The sequence below is a fragment of the Pyrus communis genome, chromosome 12 (assembly GCF_041283825.1).
Source record: "Pyrus communis isolate YQ-2024b chromosome 12, ASM4128382v1, whole genome shotgun sequence".
Classification (NCBI taxonomy): domain Eukaryota; kingdom Viridiplantae; phylum Streptophyta; class Magnoliopsida; order Rosales; family Rosaceae; genus Pyrus; species Pyrus communis.
In genome coordinates, this window is record NC_142576.1 from 25,624,238 (window position 1) to 25,651,829 (window position 27,592).

Consider the following 27,592-nt stretch of genomic DNA (forward strand, 5'->3'; position numbering starts at 1 on the left):
GGAATTTGGTTGTCTCACGTTTTAATTTTTTCTTCTTTTTCATTTTCTTCATTTATTTGTTTTCAATAATCTGCGATTTATTTTTGGGTCTAACTTTCAATAAGGATGTCAATACCCATTAAAACTAGTACAACGATATAACCGATGTTCTACACTAAAAAAACTGAAAAATTTCTAAGACAATTACAAATATGTCACTTGAAAATGATTTTTAAATGAACGGCTTTTTCAATAAATTTTACAAAAATATCTAAGATCATAAAATTAGTTTTGTAGAGCAAGTCATAAAGTAGTAGCACCGTATTAAACTACGAATTAATTAGTATAAAAATTAAATGAGGCAAAGTGATCGTGGGTAAAAGTTCATTGATGCGTGATTTATGCGCACACAAATTAAACCCTCTTTTTGACGATTTGTAGTATAAGTGCAAGTAGGGATCGTTCTGGACCGGGGATTAGGAGGGATTGCAAATCTCTTGGAAACTGACTCAAAAACGTAAAATAAAGTTTAAAACACTAAACTAGACTCAAAGAATGCAAAATTAAAATTTAAAACACTAAGACAAACCAAAAACTCAAAATACTTTAAAAACACAAACTAAATTGAATTCTAACTGAAATGAACATTAAAGCAAAAGGGGGATTGAGGTTTTTACGAAAATTGAAATAACGAAACAAGTTAATAAACTAGACAGAATGTAAATATGAAGTTTATGGATGAATGCTAGCTAAGGGGTTCATCTCCATACATGTTACACTTGCATACAAGATTGATTCTCAGTTGGTCTTTCGATAAATTATGAAACTCAATGCTCCAAGTTAATTAGGTTCGCTTAAATTAACTTTCAGATTTCCCTAGATTCGTTGGATTAAATGGAATACGCATTACAACCAAATTATTCTTAATCAAAGTCCCTAACTATGGAATACGCATGATAGAGACATTCAACAAAGATCATTAAGTTCAACGGAAATCATAAACATCGACGAGGCATTCGTTACTATGGAATACGCATGAAACTTATGCCAAGAATTCGTTTAACGCGATTGTTTATGAGCAACCTCCACTACTTGTGAATATAAGTTCGTAACGTTTAGGTGAAACTCACTTATATTCTAGCGTCATATTCATGCATGAAAATTAAGCTTGCAATCTCAATGAACATACATAAATAAGTTATCAATCAAACAGTTAAACGAATTGAATCCACAACTTATGAAATTCCAACGAAAGTTAATCAATTCATATTGCAAATATAAACATAGTTTCGAATCACCCCCTAGCTAAAGGGGGGTTTATTTCCTCATAACTTTGAAATTAAAGAAACACCTAAACATTCCAACAACTCAAACTTGAATTGTATGAACGTTTAGGCACTCTTATCTTCCATTCCTCATACGTACAAAACAAAGAGAATTGAATTTAAACTTTGAAATCAAAGAAACACCTAAACATTCCAACAACTCAAACTTGAATTGTATGAACGTTTAGGCCCTCTTATCTTCCTCGTTATTGTAGCACAAGGTCTAAGGTGAGGTTTGGGGGATTATGGAAATGGTAGAGGAGTGGTTTGGAGGGTTGGGAAGTGGTGGAAATGGAAAGATGGTTTTGGATTCTAAGGGGACTCACGGCAAAGAGAAGGAATGGAAGTGTTTGTGGTGTGTTGTGTATGAAATGAGATGATGTTGAATGAATGAATGCAAGGGTATTTATAGGAGTAGTGGAGGGAACATATGGCTGTTTGTTTAAGATGCAAGTGGCTAATTAATGATGGAAAATCAGTTAGGAAAACATGTGAAAACTGGAATTGCATGTGAAGGTGTTAGAATGTGCTGAAATGGTGAAGGGGATACACGGCATTGAGAAGCTTTCTTGCTCATTTTCTGAATGCAATGATGAAGAGTTTAATAATTAATGCATGTAGGTGGCTGAAATGATGAAGAATGAGTGGTGGAAATGAAAGGGAAAGCTAGAAAACATGTGAAGATGCTGGAATTGATGAAGGGGATACACGGCAATGTTTGGAATGTGGAGAAAAGGGTGCATGTGGTTGTAATGTTTGTTGGTCAAAGATGCATGTGGATGTATTATACAATGGGAAAGTATGTGATTGAATTAAAGGATGCAAAGTGAATGAATCATGAATCATTGTGGATGAAAGGTGGAAGTGCATGTGTTGATGTCTAGGTTAGTGGGTGAAAATCTGAAAATGGCATAAAGGAATGGGAGCTCACGGTTTGGCTAGTGTTTGAATGTGTAAAGTGTGTGTGAATGCATGTGAAGATGCAATAAATAATGCATGTAGGGTTAGGAAATAAAATCATAACTTAAAGGGGGATGATTAAAGGGTGTTGAAAGGTTATGCATGGCTTTGAAGTGAATGTGGATTGGGCTAGAGTTTAAGTACATGAAATGGACCCAAATTGCTCCTCCTTGCATGACAAGGAATGGTGTTTGTGTTAAGCCCATGGCAAGGTGTTATGTGATTGGGTTAGGGCCATTGTTTTGTGTTTTCAAGTGCATACAAGGCCTTCAATTTCATCCAACACTTGGGCTCCAAGTATAAGCTATCCATCCTTAGCCCAATAGTGCTCCAAAACACTCCACAATGCATCCTTTCGTCAAACATGTCTTATTATCCTGAAAACACACAAAAGAAGCATAAAGGACTAAAATAACTAAAGAAACACAACGTAAATGCACGAGAATAAGCAAAGTAAGTCGCCTAAATAAGCTCCTATCATTCATTTGGAATTTAGCTAAAGCCTTTTTGTCAAATATTTGGGTAAGTCACCGATGGTCTGGACTATTGAAAAAATAAATAATCTATTAAACATGAGAAATTTATGTGCATTTAATCGCTTGCTATGTATTTAAACATGTTATAATTTAAATAGCTGACACAATCGGACTTGGATCCTCTAGCTTTCTGGACAAATCACATAGATCGTTGGATTTTGATCTAACGGCTACAATTCTTATAACTTTTAGCAAAACCCCATGTTTGTGGTCATTGAATTAAAATACAACGGACCGTATGAGTTACTCAGGAGGCTCCTGAGCCCAAGCTCAGGACAGGATCCAAATCTGACATAATCAACATGTTCTACTTTTTTTTTTTTTTTGGAACAATCGATATTATATAGGAGAGATGATGAACTTAACCTCACAATGCGCTAATAATATATTAAGTGGCGATACTCGAACCTAAAGCCTCTCAAGAATACCATTAGACCATAGTACTAAGTGGCAACATGTTCTACTTTTAAAATAATATATTAATAAAAATCATATAACAATATATTAATAAAAATCATATAACAATCCCTTCTTCCTAATCCATCAAGTTCGAAGATCCAAACCGTTAAAATTTAATCTAACGGTTACAAATAGGAATTCTCTTTTAAAGTTATAATAACTTTAACCGTTGAATCAAATTCAATGGTCCGGATTCCCGAACTTATTGAATTAGGAGAAAGAGATCCATTTCTATAACAATTATGCTTAAAAATCTCTCATCAAACACAGCCATAATAAATTAAAGTAAATTCTCATACAACAGAATTTGGAAAAAGAAATAGATCTGAGATTCCAAATTCTGAACCAAATGTAGCTGTCGATGAATTAACCAATAATAATAAGATAAACATTGATTGAATTTCATCAATATACAATAACACACGGGATTTTTATACTCTAATAAATTTATAATCCTCGTTTCCATCTTCCTAAATTCATAAACTAACAAGAATTACGATACAAATCCCAAATCCAATTTGATTAATCGGAGTGCGAACTGGTGCTGTAGGCCGAGAGATCAGAATCGTCGTCGTTGTCGTTGTCGTCGTCGTCGTCTTCATCGGAGGAGGAGAGAAAAGGGAGGCAAAGAAAGGCAACAAGACGACGTCGTAGGTGGTGTAGAGGGAAGCAGAAGAGGAGATGGAGCACTTGGTGGCTACTCAATCGCTCAGGATTGCAGGCGATGTATTGACATAGATTTGCTGATATATTTGCTACCCGAACCACCACATGGCTGTTCAACACCATCTCTCCTTCTCTCTCTCAGACTCTCTCTCCTTCCTTTCCTTTGCTATTTGTTTTTGGATTTAGATCTGGGAAGAAAAAGAAATCAATTAATACATGTTTATTTTCAATTTTTTGGTCAATACTTGTTCATTTTCATCAAAAATAAATAATGCTAATAAGACCAAACATTTTAGTCAAATTTATAAATTAAATGATGTGCTACTAATAAAAAATAAACACGATAATTAATACATACATAATTTTTAAAATTTTGATTTCTTTAACATTCTCGGTGGAATTGTTTTATGTAAATAATACATGTTTCTTCTGTTTGCGAAATCACGTCTTGACTTCTCAACCAAAAGGAAAAACTTACCTACGTAGAAGTTAGTGGTATCAGATTTTTGGGCATGCTTGAAATTGCCCTTAGAAATGCTAAATTTAGAATTGTTTTTAGCCCGTAGAAATAAATTTTAGAAAAGCCCATTCTAAATATTTTGAAGTAAATTGTAGTAATGATTATTTAATTTTAACATAATTAGAGCATGGTCCATCAACTAAAAATTCATTACCATTAATCCTTCAATTTATCAAAACATGCAGCTATGGTCCCTCAACTAAAAATTCATTATTATTAGTCCCTCAACTTATCAAAACGTGCAGCTATGGTCTCTCAACTAAAAATTCATTACCATTGACCTCTCAACTTTAATCTAACTAGAGAAATAGTCCCTCAACTTTAACCCAACTGTAGCAATGGTCCTTCCAACATAACTCGTTTTGACAAAATTCTGACGAAGTTGACAAAAATGATCATAGCTACATGTTTTAATGAGTTGAGGAACTCCAATTGTAGCAATCGTCCTTCTAACATAACTCATTTTGACAGAGTTAAAGAAAATGACCATAACTACACATTTTGATGAGTTGAATGACCAATGATAATGGATTTTTACATAAAACAATTCCACCGAGAAACCAGTGTCACAATTTACTCAATATTTTGTTTCTTGTTGGAATAGGATGCTTAATCATCATTTGAAGTTTTTCTCTTAAACATAATCAGTTTACTGTGTTCTTCCAACTATGATTAACAAATTGTCATAAAAACAATCACAATCGTTCATTTTTTTATTACCATCTAAAGTTCATCTCCTATCTATCACCACTGTATCACTTACCAATTATCTATCATCCAAAATCGCATATTTCGAAATCTAATAAGTTAACTTCACACACCAAATTAGTCCACCAATCCTCAATCAAATTGCATCAAGTAAAGCTCAAAGGAGTTTTGTTGAGAGCATGTAGTTTAAAATCCATGTGCTAGATTTCAATCAAATTACATTGACATACCATCTCATATAATAGTGATTCGTACAACCAACATCTAATCAAACAGATTCATTTAGTGACGGGACATATACACATCACTTAACGGGTTGTTCCAAAAGATCCGAGAAACACTTGCATTAACTCTCTTTTTCTCAACAAAACTTAACCAAAAGATTTGATTCAAAGATCCTTGCATATAATACGTACCAAAGAGTCAAAGACTCATACAATGATCGACTATGCAGGCAGGAGACCAACAGATTGGAGGAATAATCCTTATGTTGTAAATCCAAGGTCAAAATTCGATGAATGAGAACAAGTTTATAAGATGCTACAAAACAGGCCATATGAAAATCTCCAACATGGAACTTCATACCATTACAATTATCAGAATTAGCCACATAAATGTTTTGCTAATTCAAAACGGTGGAACGACCACTCTATTACCTATTAATCTTGTAAACAAAATATATTAACCAAAAGTATGCACTCCTTCCTAGCAAGTAGTACCCCAATAACGCACCAAAAGATTGTCGGGGTGGCCTGAGTGCCGGCAGGGTTGATCAAACCAATCATGTTTTGTTTTGAATGAAATCCTTGACTCCTAAGTGACGCATTGCCAGATATGCAACGGCTAAGTTGAACAGAGGCAAGTCACTGAACTTGAAGAAATCCTTTCTCCTCCAAGTAGGACACTACTCGGTCTGCCATGGCTGCAGGCATGGGACAAACTCCATTTTCTTGTCCTATTTCTATCTGACAAAAGAAGGGTAAATTTTTCAGTCTGATTTGCATACACAAGGAACGCCAGAAGAACACCGATGATTTTATAATGTCTCCAAACTATACAATGTGTAATAGAAGATACATGCCGACATGGTCATTAGTTTTTATACTCCACCAAATACATACCTCGCAGTTCTCTGGTCGCTCGTAAGGGTCGTCTATTCCAGTAAAACCTGCAATTAGAAACTATTACTGGAAAGTTGACCAAAAGAAAAAGAAAAGACTGTCATTTGAATAGAAAGTGAGACGAAGGTATCTTCAAATTCTCAGTCATACTGCTTAACAACTTCAGAAAGGAGTTTAGCATTACAGATTTATGATTTTCACTCAGAATCACACTCTGCATCAATCTCTTTGTTCTTTTTTTTTAATGCCATAATTTTTCACTAAAAGTACGCAGAATCTCAATTCAACTGAAGTGCAAGTTATATAATGCATGACAAACGAGCTAAGCTATCTTTGGAATCCAAAAGTATAAGAATTTGGAACTCGCTCTAACCTGAAGTGCAAGTTATATAATCCATTTGAGTATTATAAAGTTCCCTTTGCACTTATAACACATAGCACACGGGAAACAGAATAAAGGAGATCAAGGGTTGCCCTCCTGGTAAGGAAACCCAAGAGGATGGACTTTCTCCCTTCTGAATTAGAAGACTTCCATGCAATAACTTATAATGTCATCTCATGCACAAAATCATATTTGGATTCTATATCTATTTTTATTAATTTTATCTCTTTCGTTCCGAAATATGGCATAGAACAACAGTCTGTCCGTGCCAATGGACAAATTATAGGAGTTACATATGTTTCATAAACACACCTTTAATCTTTCCAGCACGTGCAAGCTTATAAAGTCCTTTTGCATCTCTTGACTCGCATAATTCTAGGGGCATGTTCATGAAAACCTGTTAACATGGATGTAAAATAAAAATCAATATTCGTAGTTTTAAAATAGGTGGGCCACATTTAGCAGATTATAAGAACAAGAACCATATGGAGTCTTGCCTCAATAAAGTTTGCATCAGGTAACATTGCACGGCAGGCATCCCGATCTTTCTTATAAGGAGATATGAGGCTAGCAATAGAGAACAATCCTGCATCTGCAAACAGTTTTGCTACCTCCCCTACATTAAAAATTTAATTAGCTTATATATTACCAAGTAATGGACATCTCACACTATGGTCAAGTTGACAAAGGCAAAGAATTAAGATGCCAGAGTATGTTTGGCCCAGCAAAGAAAAAATGAAATCAAATAAACATTCTCGGTGTCGGCTATATTATATTGGTTCACATGTCTTATGTGTTATCTGAGATCAATATAATCTACGTTTTCTACCAAAATATGGTTTGTTGCCAAAAATAACGTACCAACTCTGCGTATATTTTCAGCTCGGTCTTCGACTTTGAAACCAAGATCCTTGTTCAGACCATGCCGAAGGTTATCTCCATCAAGGACATATGACAACTTTCCCCTAGAGTGTAGTTCTCTACTTAATGAGCATGCCAGTGTACTTTTCCCTGATTCCAGAAAAGAGTTCAAGAAGCCATTTAGTGAATACATAGACTGGAGCGAATTGAAGAGGGAAAAAAAATCAAATTTCTTGTAGCTTTCCTCATGTGTGTGAAGTGTTAGTCGACTTGGAGTGAATCCAAGAAGCCTCCGGTGTGATCTCATATATTTTCTGATTTTTTTAAGAAACGATAAATTACAAGTGTGTGGACAATGCCACAACCAGGATTGACCGAAGTAATTGCTTACACATATTAAGTCCATACACTTTCATTTTATAAACACTGAGAATTTTCCATGCCAAATAATGGCCTGCCATTATATTAGCAAGTTGCCACGCCAGGCAAAAACAAAATGCAGTTATCTCTAATCAAATTTGTTTCCGTCGGACAAAAAGAACACAACAGGAGAAGGTATAGAAAGAAATGTAAGCTAATGACAAATATATTGATTCATGTGTAACTATAAAAGAAGGGATAAGGAAGTCAGTTAAGAAGATAACCTGATCCACTTAGACCAGTAATCCATACAACACATCCCTTTTGATTGAGTAGTTTCTGCCTATCAACCTTCCCAACCTGACATTCTTGCCAAAATATATTTGTTGAATTGTTCAAAGTCGACATCTATTTCTCTGTTCCGTCCTACTGAGAGCACTAAAATCATTGAAAGGAAACAAAATGTACTCAAAAATTCATTATTTACAACGAGGCCAAAACTTACTAACACTTATCAAACTACAATTAAATTGCAATGAGGATAAGATTAGCTATTTGCAAAAGAAAGTTGATGTAAGCAACCATTAGTTGTGTCATACTCTAATACCAAAAAGTTTCCTTCCCCACTTGTCTATAATTTTCAAAAAATCCGTTTGATTTCTCCATATCGATGATTAACCCGTATTACCATTTTGGCTTTCCTCCATAGCTCACAGCCTCACAGTCACAGAGAAACCGTTAACAGCACAAGTGATCACAATGCAATCTAAAAATTGCAGAAGAAATTGAATTGTCTAAGATCAACAAACCCAATATACCATTAACATCTGTGATGATTTCAAATTCCATATTAAAAATGACAACAAACGAACATGATCCCAATAACTCAATTGTCAAAGCCTACATTACGAGCATAATAATCTACCAATAAATTTAGCATGACCCATCAAACAAATGGCAATCCAAAACCCAGATAAACAGATAGAGAATGAGAAAGAAAATAATACCTGACTGGCAGGTGCTTGATTATTTGCCTGAAAGAAGAATAAGATGAAGGAGGTTTGGGAGGGATGGGCTGTTAAATGAAAGCGGAAAGGGCAAACCATGCCCCTCTTTTCAAGGCTTCTCCTTTGGGTCTCTGCCTTTTTTTGGGTATCTTGGGGGGTTCAGAATGAATCTGGACGCATCCTCCTCCATTGCCCACTGCTAGTCTACGTGGTTGCATTTTACCTTTACACACCTGTTGACCATGTAAGTCAATATATTCGGTTGAAGTGGGTCCCCTTTTGCCTTTGTCTTTGCTGGCGTGGCATCTATATACACTGACGTGAGTGACCTCCTAGAAAGCTTTAACTATTCCAAAGTTGTGTACAAATATAAATATTTTAATTAATTAGGTTACAAGTCACTTTCATATTATTTAGGATATTTAAAATGAACGCGAGAGGTTTGGGCTAGACTCTCATCAATAACAAAGTTGGATCACATTATCGCTAGCATATTCTATGGTTAAACTCAACTTCTTTCCTTAGTGTAGATAATATTATTTGTTAAAAAAAAAATTACTAGGTTTTGTTATTTCCAAACTACAAATAGGACAATAACATAGTTGATAAAGCTTGAACATTGATACATTTAGCTTCTAAAACTCGTAACCTATTTGTTTATAGAAATTTTGTTTTTGAATGAATAAATAATATTTACGAGATTAGTATCGAACTTATTATCAAATAAATTAGTATTATATTTGTCATCGAATGAATCGGTATCAAATTCAAATAAAAAAAATTTAAATTTAAAACTTTTCATTTTTAAAGAGGAAGGGAATATTATTACTAGTTGACATGGAATAAGAGAGAGAAATTTTTTTTTTTCTTAGAACAAAATTAAGAGAAAGATATTAATATGGGTGAGTTAAGGGCACCCCCGCGGGCGCGGTGGTTCGAAATGTCGCAACCGGTTTTATCTGTTATTTATTTCCTCCACTGACCGCGGGTGGGTACAATAGTCATTTTACAAATGAGATGAATCCGAAAGTGAAGACTGACAGTAGGTGACTAGGTGGCAGCCGTGCGGACATTACATACATGAACGAAAGATAGCATGGTGGCGCAGCAGCTCCTGGTGGGACCCATCCCCATCAGCGGCGGCAATGGTAGCCCCGGCGCCGGCGGCTTCTATGGTAATTTCAGTCAATTGTTTTCCCTACCACCCTGTCATTTGCAACGCAGAAGAAGAGCCAGAACCCGCACTCGCCGGTGGACCCCACAATCAGCATCGCCAAGAGCCATGGTCAACGCCCAGCAGACCCACTACGCGGTGCTGTGCCTCCCACGCCATGCCACCGCCGCCGATATCAAGAGGGCTTATCGCCTTCTCGCTCGTAAGGTGCTCACTCACTTGTCCCTTAGCTTCTGTTTTCTCTTTAATTACATTTTTGGGTTTGTTCCCCAGAAACCCTAGAAATGACCGTGTAAAATTTTGAAATTCTGTACCTTAGCACTTCATTGTAGCTGGGAAAATTATAATTCATTACTTTTTTAGTGGAGATTGATAGTTTTATCGTATTTGTGTGGGGCTACTGTTATCGATTTCCAGAGAATCTGTAGCGGAGAAGTGTACATTCTGGTGGTGAATTAATTTGCATAAGCATGTTTGAATGCTAAAATAATTCATCTTTGGATATGTTAGTGATCAAATTAAATTTCCTATTGGAAGAGAATACAGATGATGTGTATATCAAATTAAATTTACTGATCAAATTAACTTGCTGCCAGTCGGTTGCAAGTGTATGTCAACATGGTTATAATTGCTAGAGTTCGGCAGTTAATATGTTCTCGTGATTTAGTAGCAACGTTCAACTACGTCATCTTTGGAGGCTGAAGTACAGAGATGCATTAAGACATGTTAGGAAAATAAATCATACATATCTTTTATTTTCTTGTAGTGAGGGAATGAACTGTACCATTTAATAAATATATTTCATTTAATATTTTTGTTCTTTTTTATGTGTTTTCTATGGAGTCTTATATAGATATGTACCAGTGTAGTGATGAAGGGATATTCATATCCTTTTACGTGAGACGCAGGACAGGTATTTGATACCTGGCTACACTCTAGGTTGGTGGGATGACTGTGAGGCATCGATGCATTTGGGCTATTTCTTTTAGCCTTTTGTCCAAACCTTGTATCAAGTTCATCCCTGTGGAATGGATTGAACTCAGATTTGATAGACGGGAATTTAGTGAGAGTTAGAGAGTAGACAAGAGAACTGAAAATTGGTGAGGGGTGTCATTGGTTTATTTGGCATTTTGGCAAGTAGACATTCGACATTCTACAGGAATGTCCATCTCATAAAGTTTGTTCCAATAAACCAAATTCTACCTTATCGAATAGCATTATAAATGAAAGAAGGGGACTTGTGTAACATGTTATACCTATGAGGAAGAAGGTGGAGAAAGAAGTGCAGCAATCTTATTCACATTGATTTTCAGTGTATGGGCCATGTATGGAACTTGTGTTGGTAGTTTTTCGGGAGACATCCAACTTCATTACTTGAAATTTTTTTGGGAGAAATATAATATATCTTTACTGTCGTGGTTTTATTTTTCAATCCTTTCATAAATCATTATTCAATGAGGAAAACTGTATGAACACGTGCATATGCATATACAATCAGTCACTCACATACACACCCACACCCTTTTGAAGGAATCCATTGTCTGCTTCAACTTATATTGTCAAACGATGGATGTCTTGTCCAACAGTAACGTGCAATAAATATGCTCCATCTGATTTAGTTCAAAACTGTTGCAAGATTGTGTTCAAGTATACCAAATATTTTTTGGATTCATGTATTCTTTGTTCGTTCTTTTGTGCTTTATTGCTTATATCTATTGAAGCACATGCTATAATGGACTCTGGGTGTGTGTGTGTTAGTATTTAATTTCCTTACTGGCATGCTTTTATGTGGCCCAAATGGTGAGAGGTACCTCCTGAGGAACCCCTGGACATCCTTAGTTTGGCATGCCATCACACTTTGATTCGTGCACATATCCATAATTCTTGTTTTCCTCTCCTACTGCATTTGTGTGGTTTGGAGGTCCCACTGAAATTGGTTGTCAAAGAATTTACAGACTTTATGAGGCAGAGGCTCACAACTAAGAACTTACATATTCTTGCCTATGTTTTGCAGTATCATCCTGATGTTAGCAAAGATTCTCAAGCTGGAGAGGTGTTCAAGAGCATTCGTCAGGCGTATGAGGTGAGTAATTACTGATACACAATAGGTGACCTTGTTTCTGTGTAATCTAATATCATAAACTAAGCCTCTTTGGTGTTGGACCTAGGTTAATAATAAGTTAAAGAACCAAGGATGAAACTATTTATTTCAACTTTCAGTGAGTTTTTTTCTTTTGCTCTTCATATTCTCTCTCAGGAAGTCCATTTCCTCCTCTACACCCAATCCTCTCTCTTCCCACCCCCAACTTCTACCATGTTGTAGATGCTTTTGTTTTCTTTTTACCAACTAATGCTTTCATATGAATGTAAAACTGGAAGTCCCTTTTTGTTCTTTTGAGAAGACCTTTATATATTTTTGACATCTATATTGTAATGGATGGTATTTACATAAAACCAAACTTAATAACATCTGTGTCCCATAAGCGTATTGTTTCTTTCTTTTTATTTTTTTTTGCATTTTCTTTTTCATTCATGTGTAGTAACGCAATGACAGCGGCCTCATGTTACCTATAAACAGATTCTATCCAATGAAGCAACGAGGGCTCAATATGACCGGGAACTTAGATTACAAAAAGATACTGGTAGGCAACATAGTGGAAAATGGAACTACAGCACTGAATTTGAAGATGGGGTAAGGATCTATAAGTGGGCTGAAGTGCGGCAGAAAATGCAACGTGACAGATACTGGGAACGTTATAATGTTAATGAAGAGAGTTCGTCATATGGTAAAACTGATGGAGCAACTGAAGAAGGAGAGCCAGAGCAAGAGAGAGGTTCCTTCAGTGAAGTGCTTAGATCAGCCTTCGTATCTCTGTTTCTATTGCAGACATTTGGATCTCGGTTATCTCTCACATTTAGCAGCCTGATGGCCTTGTTTGACAGGAAATTGGATGCCGGATACAAGATTGGTTATGTAATTGCTTGGGTTTTGGGTGGGAGAGGTGGGATCTTGCTGACTTTGTGTCTGTCGTTTGCAAGTTGGGTTTGTGGGAAAACCAGCAGCAATATGGTTGCTCTGGTGGTGGTAGCCATGTGGGTCGGCTCCAATCTTGCAAAATTTGCACCGCTCCCGCAAGGTGCTCTGCTCACGCTTCTGTACATGTCTATTAAGCTACAAGTTGATTTGAACTAAAAGAAAGGCTGCTGCTTCGTCTCCAATGTGACGCTTAAATGTCGTTCTCTCCCTTTTTTCTTTTCTTGGTTTAATTGAAAGAATGATGTTGTACATAAGTTATACATGGCAGTAGTGTAAACTGGTTATTTGGCAACGGATTTAGATGAACAGTTGGATCATTTAGACGACGGAGTATGGACCGATCTTTGTGGACTAAATCTTCATTATCTAGCAATGCTGTATTTTGTTTTGGTAAAAGACTAAGAGTAAAGCTAAGAAGACAAAAGAGTACGCATCGTTCTGACACCATACGCTTGCTTTTATCATCAACCTCTAACCAGAACATGTCATCAACCTCCTCACCGGTGAAACGATAAAAATTAGGAAGAAATTAAAATAAAATCAACAAGATTCATTTGCACGGTTTTGCAATTATATACCCTCGATTGGAAAAAGTAGACAAGCATGCTTGTACAATTTGGTAATCAACAACTAAGATTTTACTTTGACTTGGTTCATCTCCTTAATATTCCTCCACAAGTATTTCCCGCTGGCCATGTCCACAAACACCCAGAAGCCATTCTGAATCGTCTGCAAATTCAAAACCCAACATTAATAAAATGAATGAGAGAGAGAGAGAGAGAGAAATAATACTCGAATGGAATAATAAAGAACAAAATGAAGGAGGAAATAAACAGAAAATTATTCAATGCTACGAGCGTTGGATGGCGTTGATTGGTTTGGATTATTTGGTCCCGTGAATCCAGACCATCCAATGGCTGCGTAGCACCAAAGTGGAACTTGGAAATAAACATACAGTTTTAAAATTGAATGCATCTTCTTCTTGTTTGGGTGATCCTATAGCATTTTCATTGTTGGTATAATCCAGCTGTGAGATCATCATGTCGGTTCCGTCGGGAGAAGAACAAACCGTCCTCCACGCGAAGTATCCTGCAAGGATTGCTGAGAAGAAGACCAAGATGAACCTTAGAGGACACATTTGAATTAATTTGTATGAGAGATAGAAAGAGAGGAGAGAGAGGGGTTGGGATTTGGATGAAGCTCTGAGAGACCAAAAACAGAAACCCTAACTAAGCTGCTAGTTGGGTTTGTAAGGAGGATGGAATATTAGAGAACCAAAAGAAGGAAAGCCTTTGCTTTTTGAAGGTTGGGAGGGAGAAAGCGAAACCGCGTTGTTGGTACGTAGGTGGAGAAGTTTCTTCTTCTTCTTCGTTTTCCTTTTTCTTGTGCATATGTTAGGTTGCGTAATATCTGACGTGGGACGACGTTGTGTATTTCAAAAGACATGGAATTGTCAATGGTGGTGGGTAGCTAGCTGGCTACCTGCCGCTCCTCTCCTCTTATTCCTCGAATTGTCAAAGGTCAACGGTTGTGCATGTATCCATGCCATCCTGAACATAGAGACAAGAGGTGTGCGGTCCACTACTCCCTGAGGTGAGGTCAGTCCAGCCGGCCGTCTAAACTTCATCTGATTTTGACCTGGTTTATATTACTTTGCAATCTTTTTACTTTGAAGTTACAAATTTTAACGCATTTGACTCAATCTCACCGCCAAGTTTGCCTCCCAGGTTTTTACTTGGTAACTCAATTCGTCCATTTTTTACTTATTCAAGTGCAACTTCGATCATACGTAGAAATAAGATAATGTTATAGACGTAGAGATGGATGAAAAATGGCTCGCCAAATGAGCTCCATATACTCAATAATAGCATGATAAATTCCCCATAAATAATAACACTTAAATTGATTTCGTTCAGGAGATCTGGTCTACCGTGTAACAATTTGTAGCTTGTTTTTGCAACTTTCTTAAAAAAACTAAAAATGCTTTTACATACCTTTAACCACAAAGGGTGCAAAATGTAGTACGAGTACTTAATCCTCGTTCAAACGTCATTAAGTGTCTAGGATTGAGTTTGGCTGGAAATAATTTACTAGATTCAATATATGTTGAAGGAAGAAATTGGTGCAACTTTCAAGTTGGGCCAATGAAATTAAAAAGGTGACGTCATACATTTCATTTTTTGGTCAAAGATATTGTTTGCTCCCTAAATTTGCCATGGGCCTCGCGGGCATGTCAGGAATCTACTCAAACATGAAATTGGCGGGTGCGAGTGTGCCACTACTATATGCCGCTAGTAGATGGGTTTTGAATGATTGAGGTTGCGCCTGAGTTCGATTTCTTACCAAGAGATTGTGTCATTGAGTGGGAGTGGCTCAAATCAAGGTTCTTTCTTTGCCTTAAAGATAAGGACTTTACTTATATGGACAAATGTAACAGCAACTAAATGACAAGGTTGTTGGAAATGTAAATGACAGAGGAAAGTAAATGATTGGAAATGAGTTGTACATAAATGTATTTATTTAAAATTGAGTGTAGAGAGATCAGATCCACTATTTAAATTGGCCATAGCATGTAGCTTGGGAACCATAGGAGGAGGCCATTCATGTTTCACTCCAAGCTCTGTCCCTCTTGAGATTTTGGTATGGACGACATGCTTGTGTTGGCGGGGAAAAGCGTAGGAGCTCTTCTCTTCTTCTTTGGGCTCCACGTGAGGTGTGAGTTCGAGCCCCCCGAGCATAGGTGTTTGGCCTTTGATAGCCATAAACTCCATCTTAGCCGTTATCGGTTTTGATAATTCGGCTTGGTCTCCTACAACCATATCCTCTTTCATGGAATTTTCATTGATCAGGGCTATTTTTGGGCCTTCACCGTTATGCAGATTTTGTTCCTTCTCGGTGGTGGTAGGATGGGTTTGTTTTGAAAGGGAAACTTGATGTACTTGATCTTTAAACTTTTGCATACTTTCATCAAAAGTTTTGTAGATTGCATTCACCCTCTTCCATACCTTGGTCATCTCTTCAAATTTGGTGATTTCTTCATGAAGTTTGGAGAACTCCGTTGGTTTAGCCATAGTCCCATTGTAGAGCTCCTCATTCGGAGGATCATTATTAGGCATTTCATAGATTGGCTCTACGTGCTCCTCAAAAGCATTTTGAAACTCAATGCCATTTGTTGGCCTATCATAGTTTTCATAGATAAGATTGTCATCAAAAGAATAATAACTGTCATCATAGCCATAAGTTGGCCAATCCTCAAGATTATTATTCTTTAGTTGATAGCCATTAGTTGGCCAACAATCATATTCCGTGGGACTTGAGTATTCTCCAGCCATGTACCCATTAGTTGGCAGCTCATAGGTTGGCTCCATGTACTCATTGGTATAGCCATAGTTTGGGCATTCTTCAACACTATCATCCTCTTCATACTCCGGAAAAGCTTGTTGAGAAAAACCATGAACATAAGGATTGTTCATGATCTAACTCCATATAAGGGTCCCACTGCGCGTGCCAAAATGTTTGCTCTCTAAATTCGCCATGGGCCTCGTGGGCATGCCAGGAATCTACTCAAACATGAAATTGGCAGGGGCGAGCGTGCCGCTACTAGATGCCGCTAGTTGACGGGTTTTGAATGATTAAGGTTGCGTCTAAGTTCGACTTCTTACTAAGAGATTGTGTCATTGAGTGGGAGTGGCTCAAATCAAAGTTCTTTCTTTGCCTTAAAGATAAGGACTTTACTTATATGGAGAAATGTAACAACTGAATAACAAGGTTGCTGGAAATGTAAATGACAGAAGAAAGTAAATGATTGGAAATGAGTTGTACAAAAATGTATTTATTTAAAGTACAAAGCATTCTAAGTACAAAGGGATGCCAAATACAAGGTTCGAGCTTGTTCCCGAGGGATCAGGCAATATTTGGTGGTTTGGGGAATAACTTTGAGGGTGGTAAATAAAACTACAAATGAGATCGATACTACTAGTGAGCAGCAGAGCTAATAAACAAGGAAAGCAAAGGATGCTTGGCTAAAGCTAAATGTCTACAAGGAGATTGATGAGCTGATTTGATTGGTTGTTTGAGTGTCCATAATCCTTGTGCCTCTGCTTCTTTATATAGAGATATGAGAGAGCCCATTGCTGAGAACATTGCACTTACCCGAAAGAAACTTCACTGCTAGCTTGCTTGTGAAATAATATTAAAAAGGGGAACCTGCATTTCCACCACATGTTTTTCACCACATGTCTCCACTACTTGCAATAAACTAATAATTTAAAGAAGCAAGTTGGCATCTTTTACCATGTATCATCTCATAGAATATCTGTGTCTTCCAATCACTTGCAATGGGAAAGCATGCAATTGTTGATTAAACAAAGCTCTTGGCAAACCTCCACCACCCAAACAAAAGGGGAAAACAATATTATAATGTCAAACTATCCCACTTGCAGCCAAATATCTTTCCAAGTTAGCATTTCTCCTAGATAATCCTCCAAATGACATATCTTGCCCGAACCAGCCCAAATAAGTAAAATTGAGCACATTTTAAGTGCAAACAGATATTCATTTGAATCATTGTATCATGCAACATACAATGATTCTAGTGAATTCTCTAACCTATTGCAATCCATTCTTGACACCAAAGCATGCGCGAGTTGAAAGAACGAGAGCTCTTACCTGTATTTGTGTTGCTCTTAGGCTCGTTCGGTAAGCAGAATAGTAACATGAGAGGTTTAGACTTATCCAATCCTCTCCAATCCCTCTCCAACCCTCTTTGATAATCAATTCCAATCGTGTGGATAAAACGAGGCCATCAAGTACTATTTAATTCATTCAACCAAAAATATGTAGCAGTTTGATTGAGAAATGAAGAAAATGGTCGAAAAAATATAGGAGTTGGGCTTGCATGCATGTGACTCGCAAACTCAAGCATCCATCTAAATCTTGAGAACCAACCCAAATTAAGTGGGTTTCAACAACTTTTATTGCATTGAAGAAATCGTTTTGTTTGAGTGGATATCATGTTAAAAGTACTACACAAATATACTTAGGCGTACCATGTCATCCATATGGTTGAGGGGTTAGTAGTGCGTACGAAGTGAAAAAAGTTGAGGTTCCACCGTAAAACTAATTAGTAATATGGGAAGTAGCCAATCTCTTATAAACTCATGCAAGGTTCCTTCTCTTATCAATATGAGACTCATTCTCAACACGAAACCCTCTACAATTACATGCAACTACCTAGGAATCCGAATATCCATGATTTGGTCGGTAATGCTAAGGAGATTATTTATTTAAATTATATTTTGTAAACTATATGACTTGATTAGTGATGATTGGATTATTACTTAAATGTCAATTAACTTGTTTATTTTCAATTAGTGACACATCACATGCTTTGCAAATTAAATCTAAAATGTTGATATACCTAGCATTATTCTTATTTGATTCATGGGATAAATTAACGATCAATAATTACGTTAAGAAGATGATTAATCTCATTTGTTCTTTAATTTTTGAATGATTAAAGCAAGACTTCGTCAGCATATAAAGAATCTTAAGTGCTACTCCAAATGGATGGAATCTATATCTTGTGCCTCCTTAGTGGGGAGGTGCTAGTTTTTGGTAGACTCTGATTTGGATTTCCATCAAAGATTCTTTCTTACTAGTGATCCCATTGTCTCACCAATATTTTGAGCCCATTTTATGTTTGCCGTCAATTTATTAATGATTAGGGTGTTAAGTTTCTACTCATACGTCTCAGATAAAAAGTCTAGAATTGAAAGCGATATTAGAAAACAATCACGCCCCAATTTAGAATTCCATCATTTTCTAAATTATTGTTATCGTATATTCCAACTCTCTCCCTTTTCTCTCTTCTATAAACTATACGTATTTCTAGCTGTTATGGCTTAAGGTTAATTTATAATTTTCTTGTCAACTTTTTGGTTTCATTCGCAAATCCAAAAAGTAAAAGATAAAAAAAAATTAAAAATAAAAAAATAAAACTCTTTGGACAGCATGTGTAGGAGTTGGGGTTATTCGATCAACTTGGTTATATATAAATAGGTTCTGACTCAGTAAATGAAAAATGAAATGGGGAACAAATTCTCAAATTTTGACCCCGACTCATGGGAACTAAACACCGAATCAATCTCTATTTGCTTTTGATATATATATATATATATATATATATATATATATATATATATTTATTTATTTATTTATTTATTGCTATTCACATTGCGCGCGCACATATACATATACATATACATACATACATACATACATACATACATACATACATACATACACACATATATATATATATTTGTTTTTATCTTGTTATTTAATAATATTTTTGAAGTTTAACCAAGAAAAAGAAATTATAGGAGCGAGTTCCCCTTCCCTACAAATTTATAAGAAGGAATCAATGCACAGGCACCACTTGACTGATCAATTAACTTAAGCAGCAAGCTTCTCTGAGATGGCTAGGTAGGGTTCATAGGGCTTAGTGGGAATGCTTCTTTTATGTCTTGTTTTTATCTCTTTATCCCTTTAATTTGTTGGCAACAAGGGATGTAAGAGTTTGGTGTATTACGCAGTGGATTCCAACCTTTTGACCCTCGGCGTCCATTCTATTTCTATTGGCTTCACTTAATTTCATGCCTTCTTCGTAAGCAAAAACAAAAGCACTTCATCCCCCCATCCTAATGCTTTAGGAGAAATGTTAATGATACTCTTAAAATTGGAAGTTTTCATAAACATTTTGTCATCTCATTTGGTACAAAAATTGACGTTAAACTGTGAGGTAACAAAGAGTCCGTGAAGAATCTAACTTTTGAGAGAATCCCCTTTGGCATTTCTCATGCTTTATACCCCATTATAAAAACCACTTTAGTTTTTTATATGTATAATATAATTAAGAACAAAATACTACTAAAAAGAAGAAAATAAAAACACTTGCTCTCTGAAAATTGTGTAATGAACATGATATTCATACTAATAATCTGTGACAATCAAGAGGGCATATAAATAAGTGGAAAAAAAAAATGGTTATCTTCTCTACATGTGTACCAAAAAAAAAAAAAAAAAATCATATCTAAATAGTTGTCATAGTTGGCTCTAGAAAGTAGCTAGCAATATGCGATCATGTCAGAAATCGTGTATTATTTGCTTTTGGCCGGTGATTATATTCAGCCTAATGACCTATATCTCTACCTTGCTAGGCCAATGATTATATTCAAATGTCTGGTAATTCAGCTTGTGGCCAATGATCATTTAAGAAATTTGTTGTGTTGGTGAATAACAGTGCATTCACAAATTTGCATATACGTGTGTGTCCCAAAATTTCAATTATACAAGGATTGATCAACTCTAAAGATTTAATTTTGTAGCAAAAATGTGAAACTCTAAAGATTAAATTACGTTCTTAATTATGTGTTGAATTAAGTGTAAAAATGTGTTCCCCCCTTTATTTTCCTTATTAATTTTAGGACATGTCCATTTGACGCTATGTGCATGCACATGTAATAAAGTTGCAAAAATTCCATCCTTACAACATTTTTCATACTGTATTTGTATTAACTCTCTTAGAGGATGTGATCCACATTGTTGATGAATCTTATATTTATGAAAGAGATTGTATAAATATAATATGAAAAATACGATAATTGTAGCGTTACTAAGTTATAATTTTGTTTGTCTATTATCATGTAATACGTATGAAACATCATAATAGTCCAATATCTAGGCTTCTCTATATGTCAAAATCTTGATGTTTAAAATATAAATTGATACTATATGACAATGGTTCGTGGCCAGTGTGATCCATCAATTGCTATATGTTCGTATACGACAGTTACCGTTCGATCGGGAGCTTTGTTTCATTCTTCACCAAAACAATGAATCATGGAGAAATAAATGAAGGGAAATATTGGGAAGAAGTGTGTGTATATTTAAGGATGGCCGTTGCATGATGATATGGAATGAAGACGGAAACTCCAATCCATCATGCGAAATCAGTCAAGATTGTGTAAATTATATCACCATGGGACGTCTATCAATTAAGAAAAATGTTAGGAGACCATCTTTTAGACTATATTTTGTAAAGGGAATTGTTATTGGCACTCCAAAAATCTTATTCTACACTCTAAACTTTCTATATTTGGAAATAAAAATACACTTGTGAGGAGTGTAGAATGAGATTTTTGGAGTGTCAATAACACTTCTCTTTGTAAATTACATGATGTGGCAGTTGATGTTAAATTTTATTTTTAATGATTAAAGAAGAAATATAATCATCAACCGACAAATTACCATGTCTATGATCTAAAAATCATTCTTCATCATTAATACACTCTTTAATCCATATGAACTTTAACGATGCATATGTGTATATATATATAATCCACCTCTATTAATTGATAGTGTCAATAAGTGTACGTCTGAGTTTTGTATGTCCGAATATTTATTACTGTGAATATATTAATCAAATCCACCATTGTTAAGTTAGCCAGAAGAAATTAGTTGGTTAGACCGACCACTTGAAGGAGATTCTTTGGATCACTAAATTTTCGTGATTTGAATTAACAATGTCTATCATGGTTTTCCTTTATTGATTAAATTTGCCTTGTTTTGTATCTTTTCAGCTGACACTGCCTGAATAATTTATAAAGATATAATATAAATAATATCTCACTCTCTCTTAGTTGTAAATTACCTGTTCATCTATTATTGCTACACAAATTATAACACATGTATAATATTGCTACTAAAGATAATACTTTGTCTTTTCTCCAAGTGGGAACATATTTGTCACCTGATTTATATTTAACATAGTTTTATTGTACGAAAATAATAATTGAAACTTGTCCTTTTTATTGTAAAACTGAATATTTAAGAATGGTGTGTGTGGAAATGAAAGGGAAGGTGGCAGTGTCAAGTGTGGATCGTGTGTAGGAATCCAAGTGGTGCAAAATCCTACAGGGGCAGGGGCATCGTATATATTCGTATTCCTGTCCTGTTAGATGGAATTAATCATCACCGTCACCACTTTACACTTTGCAGAATGATATATACATATATATACATATATATATATATATATATATGTATATATATATATATAGACACACACACACACATACATATATTATATATGAGCACACACACGTCTCAACTCTCAAGAATATGGGATTCCATAGTAGCAATATAGATAGAGAATTGGATTCTTCTTAGGAACTGTTATTGACACTCCAAAAATCTTATTCTACATTCCCCATAAGTGTATTTTTCTTTCTAAATATAGAAAGTTTGAAGTGTAGAATGAGAATTTTAAAGTGTCAATAACAATTCCCTTCTTCTTTTATCCTAATCCTCTCGGTTTTAGTCACATGTTCAACACTGACATCTATATATATTTTTATCCACGCTTAAAATTCGACTTCCATCAGCCTCTCTTGACCCTTTTGAGTAGAGTCTTTCAACTACACCATTTAAGCTCGATTGATCAGTTTTTGCTGCGGCTGCATTTCGGGTTCCTCCTGTTGATCTCTCCGCCTCTTTCTCTCTCTCTCTCTCTTGATTAACCAGTGTATGTATAAACCTATATATATATATATATATATATATATATATATATAGTTCCTTGTCTCTCTGAAGTCCACTAATCTCACAATTATTTGGCTATTGATCTGTCTTGGTTTTGGAACCCTCGTGAATTTATCATCATCAGTACCAATTTCGTACTTAATTTGCTGAAAGATAATATTACTTGCATGCACGTAGCTATCCAGGTCATGAGTCCATGTTTATATTTCCGTTTCAGCAAAAGGTTTGTGCAATAATATAGTTCCTTTTTCTTTCATGGTAATGGTACATATACATGAAGTAAGTACCAAAAAAGAGTTGACGTATACAAAAAGGTACATGCACGTACCTTTTCTTGAATAAAGAAAATGGAAATGGAAAATAGAAGGTGAAAACAGTGATACTAACTCCTCAAAAGTATGACATGTTAGAGAATTACATGTAATAAAAGGCTAATTCTTATGTATTAAAACGTACCTAGTATTTATATACGAAGATTTATCTAGGTATAAAATTTGCTAGAACTGTAAATTTTTAAATGCTCAAGGGTAACCTTGCTGTTTATATGGCTTATTGATCCTTATGTTTCCACAATTCTGAGAACCATTTCTTTCATCTTCCATTTTTGTTCTTTCTTTTCTTTGGAGATAAAAGCGATCTCATAAGTTTTTCTGCGCATGGAATCATGCTTTTTGGAAAATGAAAAGATAGTAGTTGTGCTGTGTCGTGATGTGCACATACATTAATTATTTACTTGATAAATGATAGTCGAATATCTTATCCTAGCTAATATGTTGATTAGGAGCATTGATAAATGCTTGATCAATTATTTATTTATTTTTTTTTTTGTATAACGATATATGAATTTTGTTAGATTGATAAATGCTTGATCATGTATCTAAAATATGATGTGATTGATATAATTTGATAACATCCCTAGAAGAAAATGTACATGAAACGATCGGTATATATATACTGCTTGCAATGGTTTTGTTTTCCCAAATATAATGCGCAAACAAGTGCGTTGCAATAGGAGAAGCTGAAATACAGAAAAATATATTCCCAGTAACACAAGCCACCAATATATCCAACTCCCAATTTATTGAGTGCGGCAGATATGTGGTTGGAAGAGTTTAGGTTGTTCTCTTTGATTTTCAGCCACTTCCAAATATACTCTTCTGAATTACGGATCATAATTCCAAGACTAGTTAGCTAGATCCATATTATATTCCACTAATTGGAAATTTAAGAAAGTGGCATCACTCTCAAATCATCGAGTCAACTTTTAATTTATCATCACAGTTGAAGGGGTCCACATATGTATAATACGATTAATGTTTAAGAGCATTTTCAAAGAGAATGTCAAAAATCCTATGTGGATTGTTTTGACAAAAATCCTATGTGGATTATTTTGACAAAAATTTAAAAAGAAACGATTTTTTGGTTTCAAAAGAGATGTCAAAATCCTAAATGGATTAACATTCTCCTCTTATCTACCAAACTTAAAGACAACGTCAAATTTTTTATTTTTTTTATTTTAATGATAGGCTCACATATTTCTTTATTCTTCTTCATTTATTGATATTTTATTATTAAATTCTAACCCACTTGATTTTATAAATAATAAAAAAAAACATTTTAATTTAATATTTCGGTTAGAATATGAAACTTTTCGAAAGGATATTTTGTCACATTAGCTATAAAAATGAAATTTAACATTTTAATTTCACATCAATACTTTCCTTAATATGAGCTTTCCCCTTTTTCTCCTGTAGTGGCATGAGAACTTTCTTTGCGAGTTGCTTTTTCCTTTTTTGTTAATCTATTAATTATAGAGCACATACTACAGTTGAACTGCTTAGTGCTGCTGTTTAATTGGAATCTAATTGTGTATATAGCTAATGCAGCTAATCATAATCAAGTACCATGAGTGTAAGAATCTTCAGGTTGATTAAGTAGCAAATAAGCAGTGTGTGTCCGGAGAACCGGTTCCATGCTCGTAAGAGCGAATTGTCAGCAAGTACTAGCACAATTTTTATTTTTTGGACTGATAAAATATATAATATGCATATGCATGCTAGGGTTGAAGTTCCTGAAATGTTATCCTTAATGGTCATTTACCTTGAAAATTTGTTATAGAGTGCAAACTGATGTATGTTTCTCCATCTTATATCTAGGTTCGTAATAACAGCTAGCTAGAGAAGCGAATTGAAGTAGCAGCTTTTAGCTTCTGAGACAGACACTTGAAGAAGGAAGCAAGATGAATGCATTAGTGGCAACGAACAGAAACTTCAAGTTGGCTGCTCGGCTTTTGGGATTGGACTCCAAGCTTGAGAAAAGTTTACTTATACCATTTAGGGAAATCAAGGTAATTTTGCATATAAACTCCCTTCTGTATAATCCTTACCCTTAATTATTGGTATATTTCAGACCCTAAAACTAATGTGGTTATTGAGTTTTCTCCTTTCGTTGCTTTTGACCTATATACTTCGGTGCAGGTTGAGTGTACCATACCGAAAGACGATGGCAGTTTGGCTTCATTTGTTGGCTTCAGGGTTCAACATGACAATGCTAGAGGCCCCATGAAGGGAGGAATCAGATATCACCCAGAGGTATATGCATACGTTGTTAAGTTCCACTTCGACGACAAATGTGAATGGTTGTCATATATCAAGACTCGCAGCCATGAAATTGTCTTTAATTGTTATGGATCCTTTTATGGAAAATGTAGGTTGATCCAGATGAGGTGAATGCCTTAGCACAGCTGATGACATGGAAGACGGCAGTAGCCAACATCCCATATGGGGGTGCCAAAGGGGGTATAGGATGTAATCCAGGGGAGTTGAGTCTTTCCGAACTAGAGCGACTCACCAGAGTCTTCACACAAAAGATACACGATCTTATCGGAATCCACACCGATGTTCCAGCACCAGATATGGGGACAGGTCCACAGGTTGAGCACGCCACATTTTCCATTAATTTTGTTCAAGAGATTTTATTACAAAAGAATTTGGTTATCAAGTTGATCAGCTTGAATGTCAGATAAACTTTGAACTGTATTTTAACAATTTTCTCATCTCGATCTTTTCGGTCTTTTGGTGTTTAAACAGACCATGGCATGGATACTAGACGAGTACTCAAAGTTTCATGGCTACTCACCTGCAGTAGTGACTGGAAAACCTATTGTAAGTAAATCATGGAAAGTCGCTTCAGTAAATTGTCCTCTTTCATTCAGTTAAATTTTGTTTGCTTTTTTTTTATTTTTTTTTGCATAAAATTCCGTAATTTATTTGTTTTTTTTCTTGCAAATCAGGACCTTGGTGGATCACTAGGAAGAGATGCAGCAACCGGAAGAGGAGTACTTTTTGCGACTGAGGCCTTACTCAATGAGCATGGAAAGAGCATCTCCGGACAACGGTTTGTCATACAGGTGAACTTATACTGATCACTAAAGGGTTATGATGCTGAGAGTCTGAGACTTGAACCTAGATCAGATTTCTATTGATTAACTTGTTGTCTAAGTTGACTATCGATCTCAGGGTTTCGGGAACGTAGGCTCATGGGCTGCCCAGCTAATCCATGAGAGTGGTGGCAAAATAGTTGCAGTGAGTGACATCACTGGAGCCCTAAAGAACAGCAAAGGAATTGACATTCCAAGCCTGGTCAAGCATGTCAAGGACAACAGGGGAGTCAAGGGCTTCCATGGTGGGGATCCAATAGAACCCTGCTCAATCTTGGTTGAAGACTGTGACATTCTCATTCCAGCAGCCCTCGGAGGTGTCATCAACAAGTAAGTACTGCTTAATTCTAATAAGCAGTCGAAAACTACATCAAGATTTTCGAAACATAATGAAACTCCAACTGTTGTTTTGGAATTAGGGAAAATGCAAATGACATAAGGGCTAAGTTTATAATCGAAGCGGCTAATCATCCCACTGACCCTGAGGCTGATGAGGTCGGTGCTTCGCTAATTGCTCGACAATTAGAGTTAAGATGGGACAATTAAAGCACCAGTAATGTTTAATTGGTTAAAATGAATATTTTGCAGATACTGTCAAAGAAGGGTGTTGTAATTCTTCCTGATATATATGCAAACTCAGGAGGAGTTACAGTTAGTTACTTTGAGTGGGTGCAGGTAGATACCATATACCCCACATACATATTTTCACAACGTTTTAACTTTTCATGCCATGCTACTTAATTTGGTTATGCATATATAAATTGCAGAACATTCAAGGATTCTTGTGGGATGAAGAGAAGGTGAACAATGAGCTCAAGACATACATGATCAAAGGCTTCAAAGGTGTGAAGGAGATGTGCAAAACCCATAACTGCGACCTCCGGATGGGAGCCTTCACGCTCGGAGTTAACCGCGTTGCAAGGGCGACTGTCCTCAGAGGGTGGGAGGCCTGAGACTGAACCTGAGCCTGAGACACTGAATAAAGATGAGGGCTCTCTCATGAGACTCCATTTCGTTTTTACTGATTTGGTATTTTGATACCGTACGTACGTAGCATTTAAATAACTTCAACTGCCATTGCTGTTGCCTCCCAATTGGCAACGTAGCAAGTAGTTTATTTGTTTGCTACTTGCCACTGGCTGAACCACCTTGAGTAACTTGTGTAAACTCATATATTACAGTTTAAAATAATGCCTCGTCTCTCTTTCTTGTACATATTTGCGGTTGTTCCAACAACAACAAAACTTTTTTCCACTAAGTGGAGTCGGCTATACAGAAACCCTACCAAACTAAATTTCTAGCATGCCGAGACAACGGCCAAGTTACATGTTTTTCTTCCAAAGGAATCTTCAAAACTAAAACAAGAGTCCTACTTGAAATTTTCTACCAGTATTTCGTACTCTTAGGCCGGTTGGGGCCACCATCTGTACAAAACAAAATGTAGTAACTATTGAA

At 35.8% G+C, this 27,592-nt stretch overlaps 5 protein-coding genes across 9 annotated transcripts; 2 read left to right on the forward strand and 3 right to left on the reverse strand.

Annotated features, from left to right (window-relative positions):
• Window positions 1-5,623: 5,623 nt before the first annotated feature.
• On the reverse strand, window positions 5,624-9,080 carry LOC137745749 (adenylyl-sulfate kinase 3). Of its 3 annotated transcripts, none has more exons than XM_068485752.2 (7): window positions 8,885-9,080; window positions 8,162-8,315; window positions 7,518-7,667; window positions 7,154-7,272; window positions 6,969-7,053; window positions 6,275-6,321; window positions 5,624-6,118 (listed from the first exon to the last, which is right to left on the reverse strand). In XM_068485752.2, the coding sequence occupies exons 2-7, from the start codon at window positions 8,283-8,285 to the stop codon at window positions 6,017-6,019; spliced, it is 627 nt and encodes a 208-aa protein (XP_068341853.2). In that variant the 5' UTR covers window positions 8,286-8,315; window positions 8,885-9,080; the 3' UTR covers window positions 5,624-6,016. The 3 variants fall into 3 exon arrangements, with proteins under 3 accessions (XP_068341853.2, XP_088538262.1, XP_088538261.1); XM_088682136.1 differs by having other exon boundaries at window positions 8,162-8,306; window positions 8,885-9,062; XM_088682135.1 differs by lacking the exon at window positions 8,885-9,080 and having other exon boundaries at window positions 8,162-8,344.
• A 798-nt stretch (window positions 9,081-9,878) lies between these two features.
• LOC137745097 (Chaperone DnaJ-domain superfamily protein) lies at window positions 9,879-13,491 on the forward strand. Its single transcript, XM_068484972.2, has 3 exons — window positions 9,879-10,265; window positions 12,073-12,141; window positions 12,637-13,491. Exons 1-3 carry the CDS (start codon window positions 9,981-9,983, stop codon window positions 13,249-13,251), a joined length of 969 nt encoding a protein of 322 aa, XP_068341073.2. The 5' UTR covers window positions 9,879-9,980; the 3' UTR covers window positions 13,252-13,491.
• A 153-nt stretch (window positions 13,492-13,644) lies between these two features.
• Window positions 13,645-14,443, reverse strand: LOC137744613 (Methyltransferase-related protein). The gene is made up of 2 exons (XM_088681960.1): window positions 14,051-14,443; window positions 13,645-13,824 (listed from the first exon to the last, which is right to left on the reverse strand). The coding sequence occupies exons 1-2, from the start codon at window positions 14,231-14,233 to the stop codon at window positions 13,726-13,728; spliced, it is 282 nt and encodes a 93-aa protein (XP_088538086.1). The 5' UTR covers window positions 14,234-14,443; the 3' UTR covers window positions 13,645-13,725.
• A 999-nt stretch (window positions 14,444-15,442) lies between these two features.
• On the reverse strand, window positions 15,443-17,369 carry LOC148692600 (uncharacterized). Its single transcript, XM_088681961.1, has one exon. It carries the CDS (start codon window positions 16,566-16,568, stop codon window positions 15,612-15,614), a length of 957 nt encoding a protein of 318 aa, XP_088538087.1. The 5' UTR covers window positions 16,569-17,369; the 3' UTR covers window positions 15,443-15,611.
• A 5,044-nt stretch (window positions 17,370-22,413) lies between these two features.
• Window positions 22,414-27,350, forward strand: LOC137745710 (glutamate dehydrogenase 1). 3 transcript variants are annotated; one of them, XM_068485709.2, is made up of 10 exons: window positions 22,414-22,681; window positions 24,855-25,045; window positions 25,176-25,289; window positions 25,409-25,630; window positions 25,788-25,862; window positions 25,991-26,107; window positions 26,217-26,467; window positions 26,557-26,632; window positions 26,726-26,812; window positions 26,905-27,350. In XM_068485709.2, the coding sequence occupies exons 2-10, from the start codon at window positions 24,938-24,940 to the stop codon at window positions 27,088-27,090; spliced, it is 1,236 nt and encodes a 411-aa protein (XP_068341810.2). In that variant the 5' UTR covers window positions 22,414-22,681; window positions 24,855-24,937; the 3' UTR covers window positions 27,091-27,350. The 3 variants fall into 3 exon arrangements, with proteins under 3 accessions (XP_068341810.2, XP_068341811.2, XP_088537326.1); XM_068485710.2 differs by lacking the exon at window positions 22,414-22,681 and adding an exon at window positions 24,584-24,697; XM_088681200.1 differs by lacking the exon at window positions 22,414-22,681 and adding an exon at window positions 24,585-24,676.
• The last annotated feature ends 242 nt before the right edge of the window (window positions 27,351-27,592 follow it).

What these genes read in the sequence shown, in the direction of transcription:
- LOC137745710 (XM_068485709.2), top strand. Translation starts at nt 24,938, where the DNA reads ATGAATGCATTAGTGGCAACGAACAGAAACTTCAAGTTGGCTGCTCGG. An exon ending in ATATGGGGACAGGTCCACAG is followed by an intron (nt 25,631 to 25,787) that starts GTTGAGCACGCC and finishes GTGTTTAAACAG; the next exon opens with ACCATGGCATGGATACTAGA. An exon ending in GTTACTTTGAGTGGGTGCAG is followed by an intron (nt 26,813 to 26,904) that starts GTAGATACCATA and finishes TATAAATTGCAG; the next exon opens with AACATTCAAGGATTCTTGTG.
- LOC137745097 (XM_068484972.2), top strand. Translation starts at nt 9,981, where the DNA reads ATGGTGGCGCAGCAGCTCCTGGTGGGACCCATCCCCATCAGCGGCGGC. An exon ending in ATCGCCTTCTCGCTCGTAAG is followed by an intron (nt 10,266 to 12,072) that starts GTGCTCACTCAC and finishes TATGTTTTGCAG; the next exon opens with TATCATCCTGATGTTAGCAA. An exon ending in GCATTCGTCAGGCGTATGAG is followed by an intron (nt 12,142 to 12,636) that starts GTGAGTAATTAC and finishes ACCTATAAACAG; the next exon opens with ATTCTATCCAATGAAGCAAC.
- LOC137744613 (XM_088681960.1), bottom strand. Translation starts at nt 14,233, where the DNA reads ATGTGTCCTCTAAGGTTCATCTTGGTCTTCTTCTCAGCAATCCTTGCA. An exon ending in ATGCATTCAATTTTAAAACT is followed by an intron (nt 13,825 to 14,050) that starts GTATGTTTATTT and finishes TTGAATTTGCAG; the next exon opens with ACGATTCAGAATGGCTTCTG.
- LOC148692600 (XM_088681961.1), bottom strand. Translation starts at nt 16,568, where the DNA reads ATGAACAATCCTTATGTTCATGGTTTTTCTCAACAAGCTTTTCCGGAG.
- LOC137745749 (XM_068485752.2), bottom strand. Translation starts at nt 8,285, where the DNA reads ATGTCGACTTTGAACAATTCAACAAATATATTTTGGCAAGAATGTCAG. An exon ending in ACGTGCTGGAAAGATTAAAG is followed by an intron (nt 6,322 to 6,968) that starts GTGTGTTTATGA and finishes TTCTAATTGCAG; the next exon opens with GTTTTACTGGAATAGACGAC. An exon ending in AGCGACCAGAGAACTGCGAG is followed by an intron (nt 6,119 to 6,274) that starts GTATGTATTTGG and finishes TTCTTTTGTCAG; the next exon opens with ATAGAAATAGGACAAGAAAA.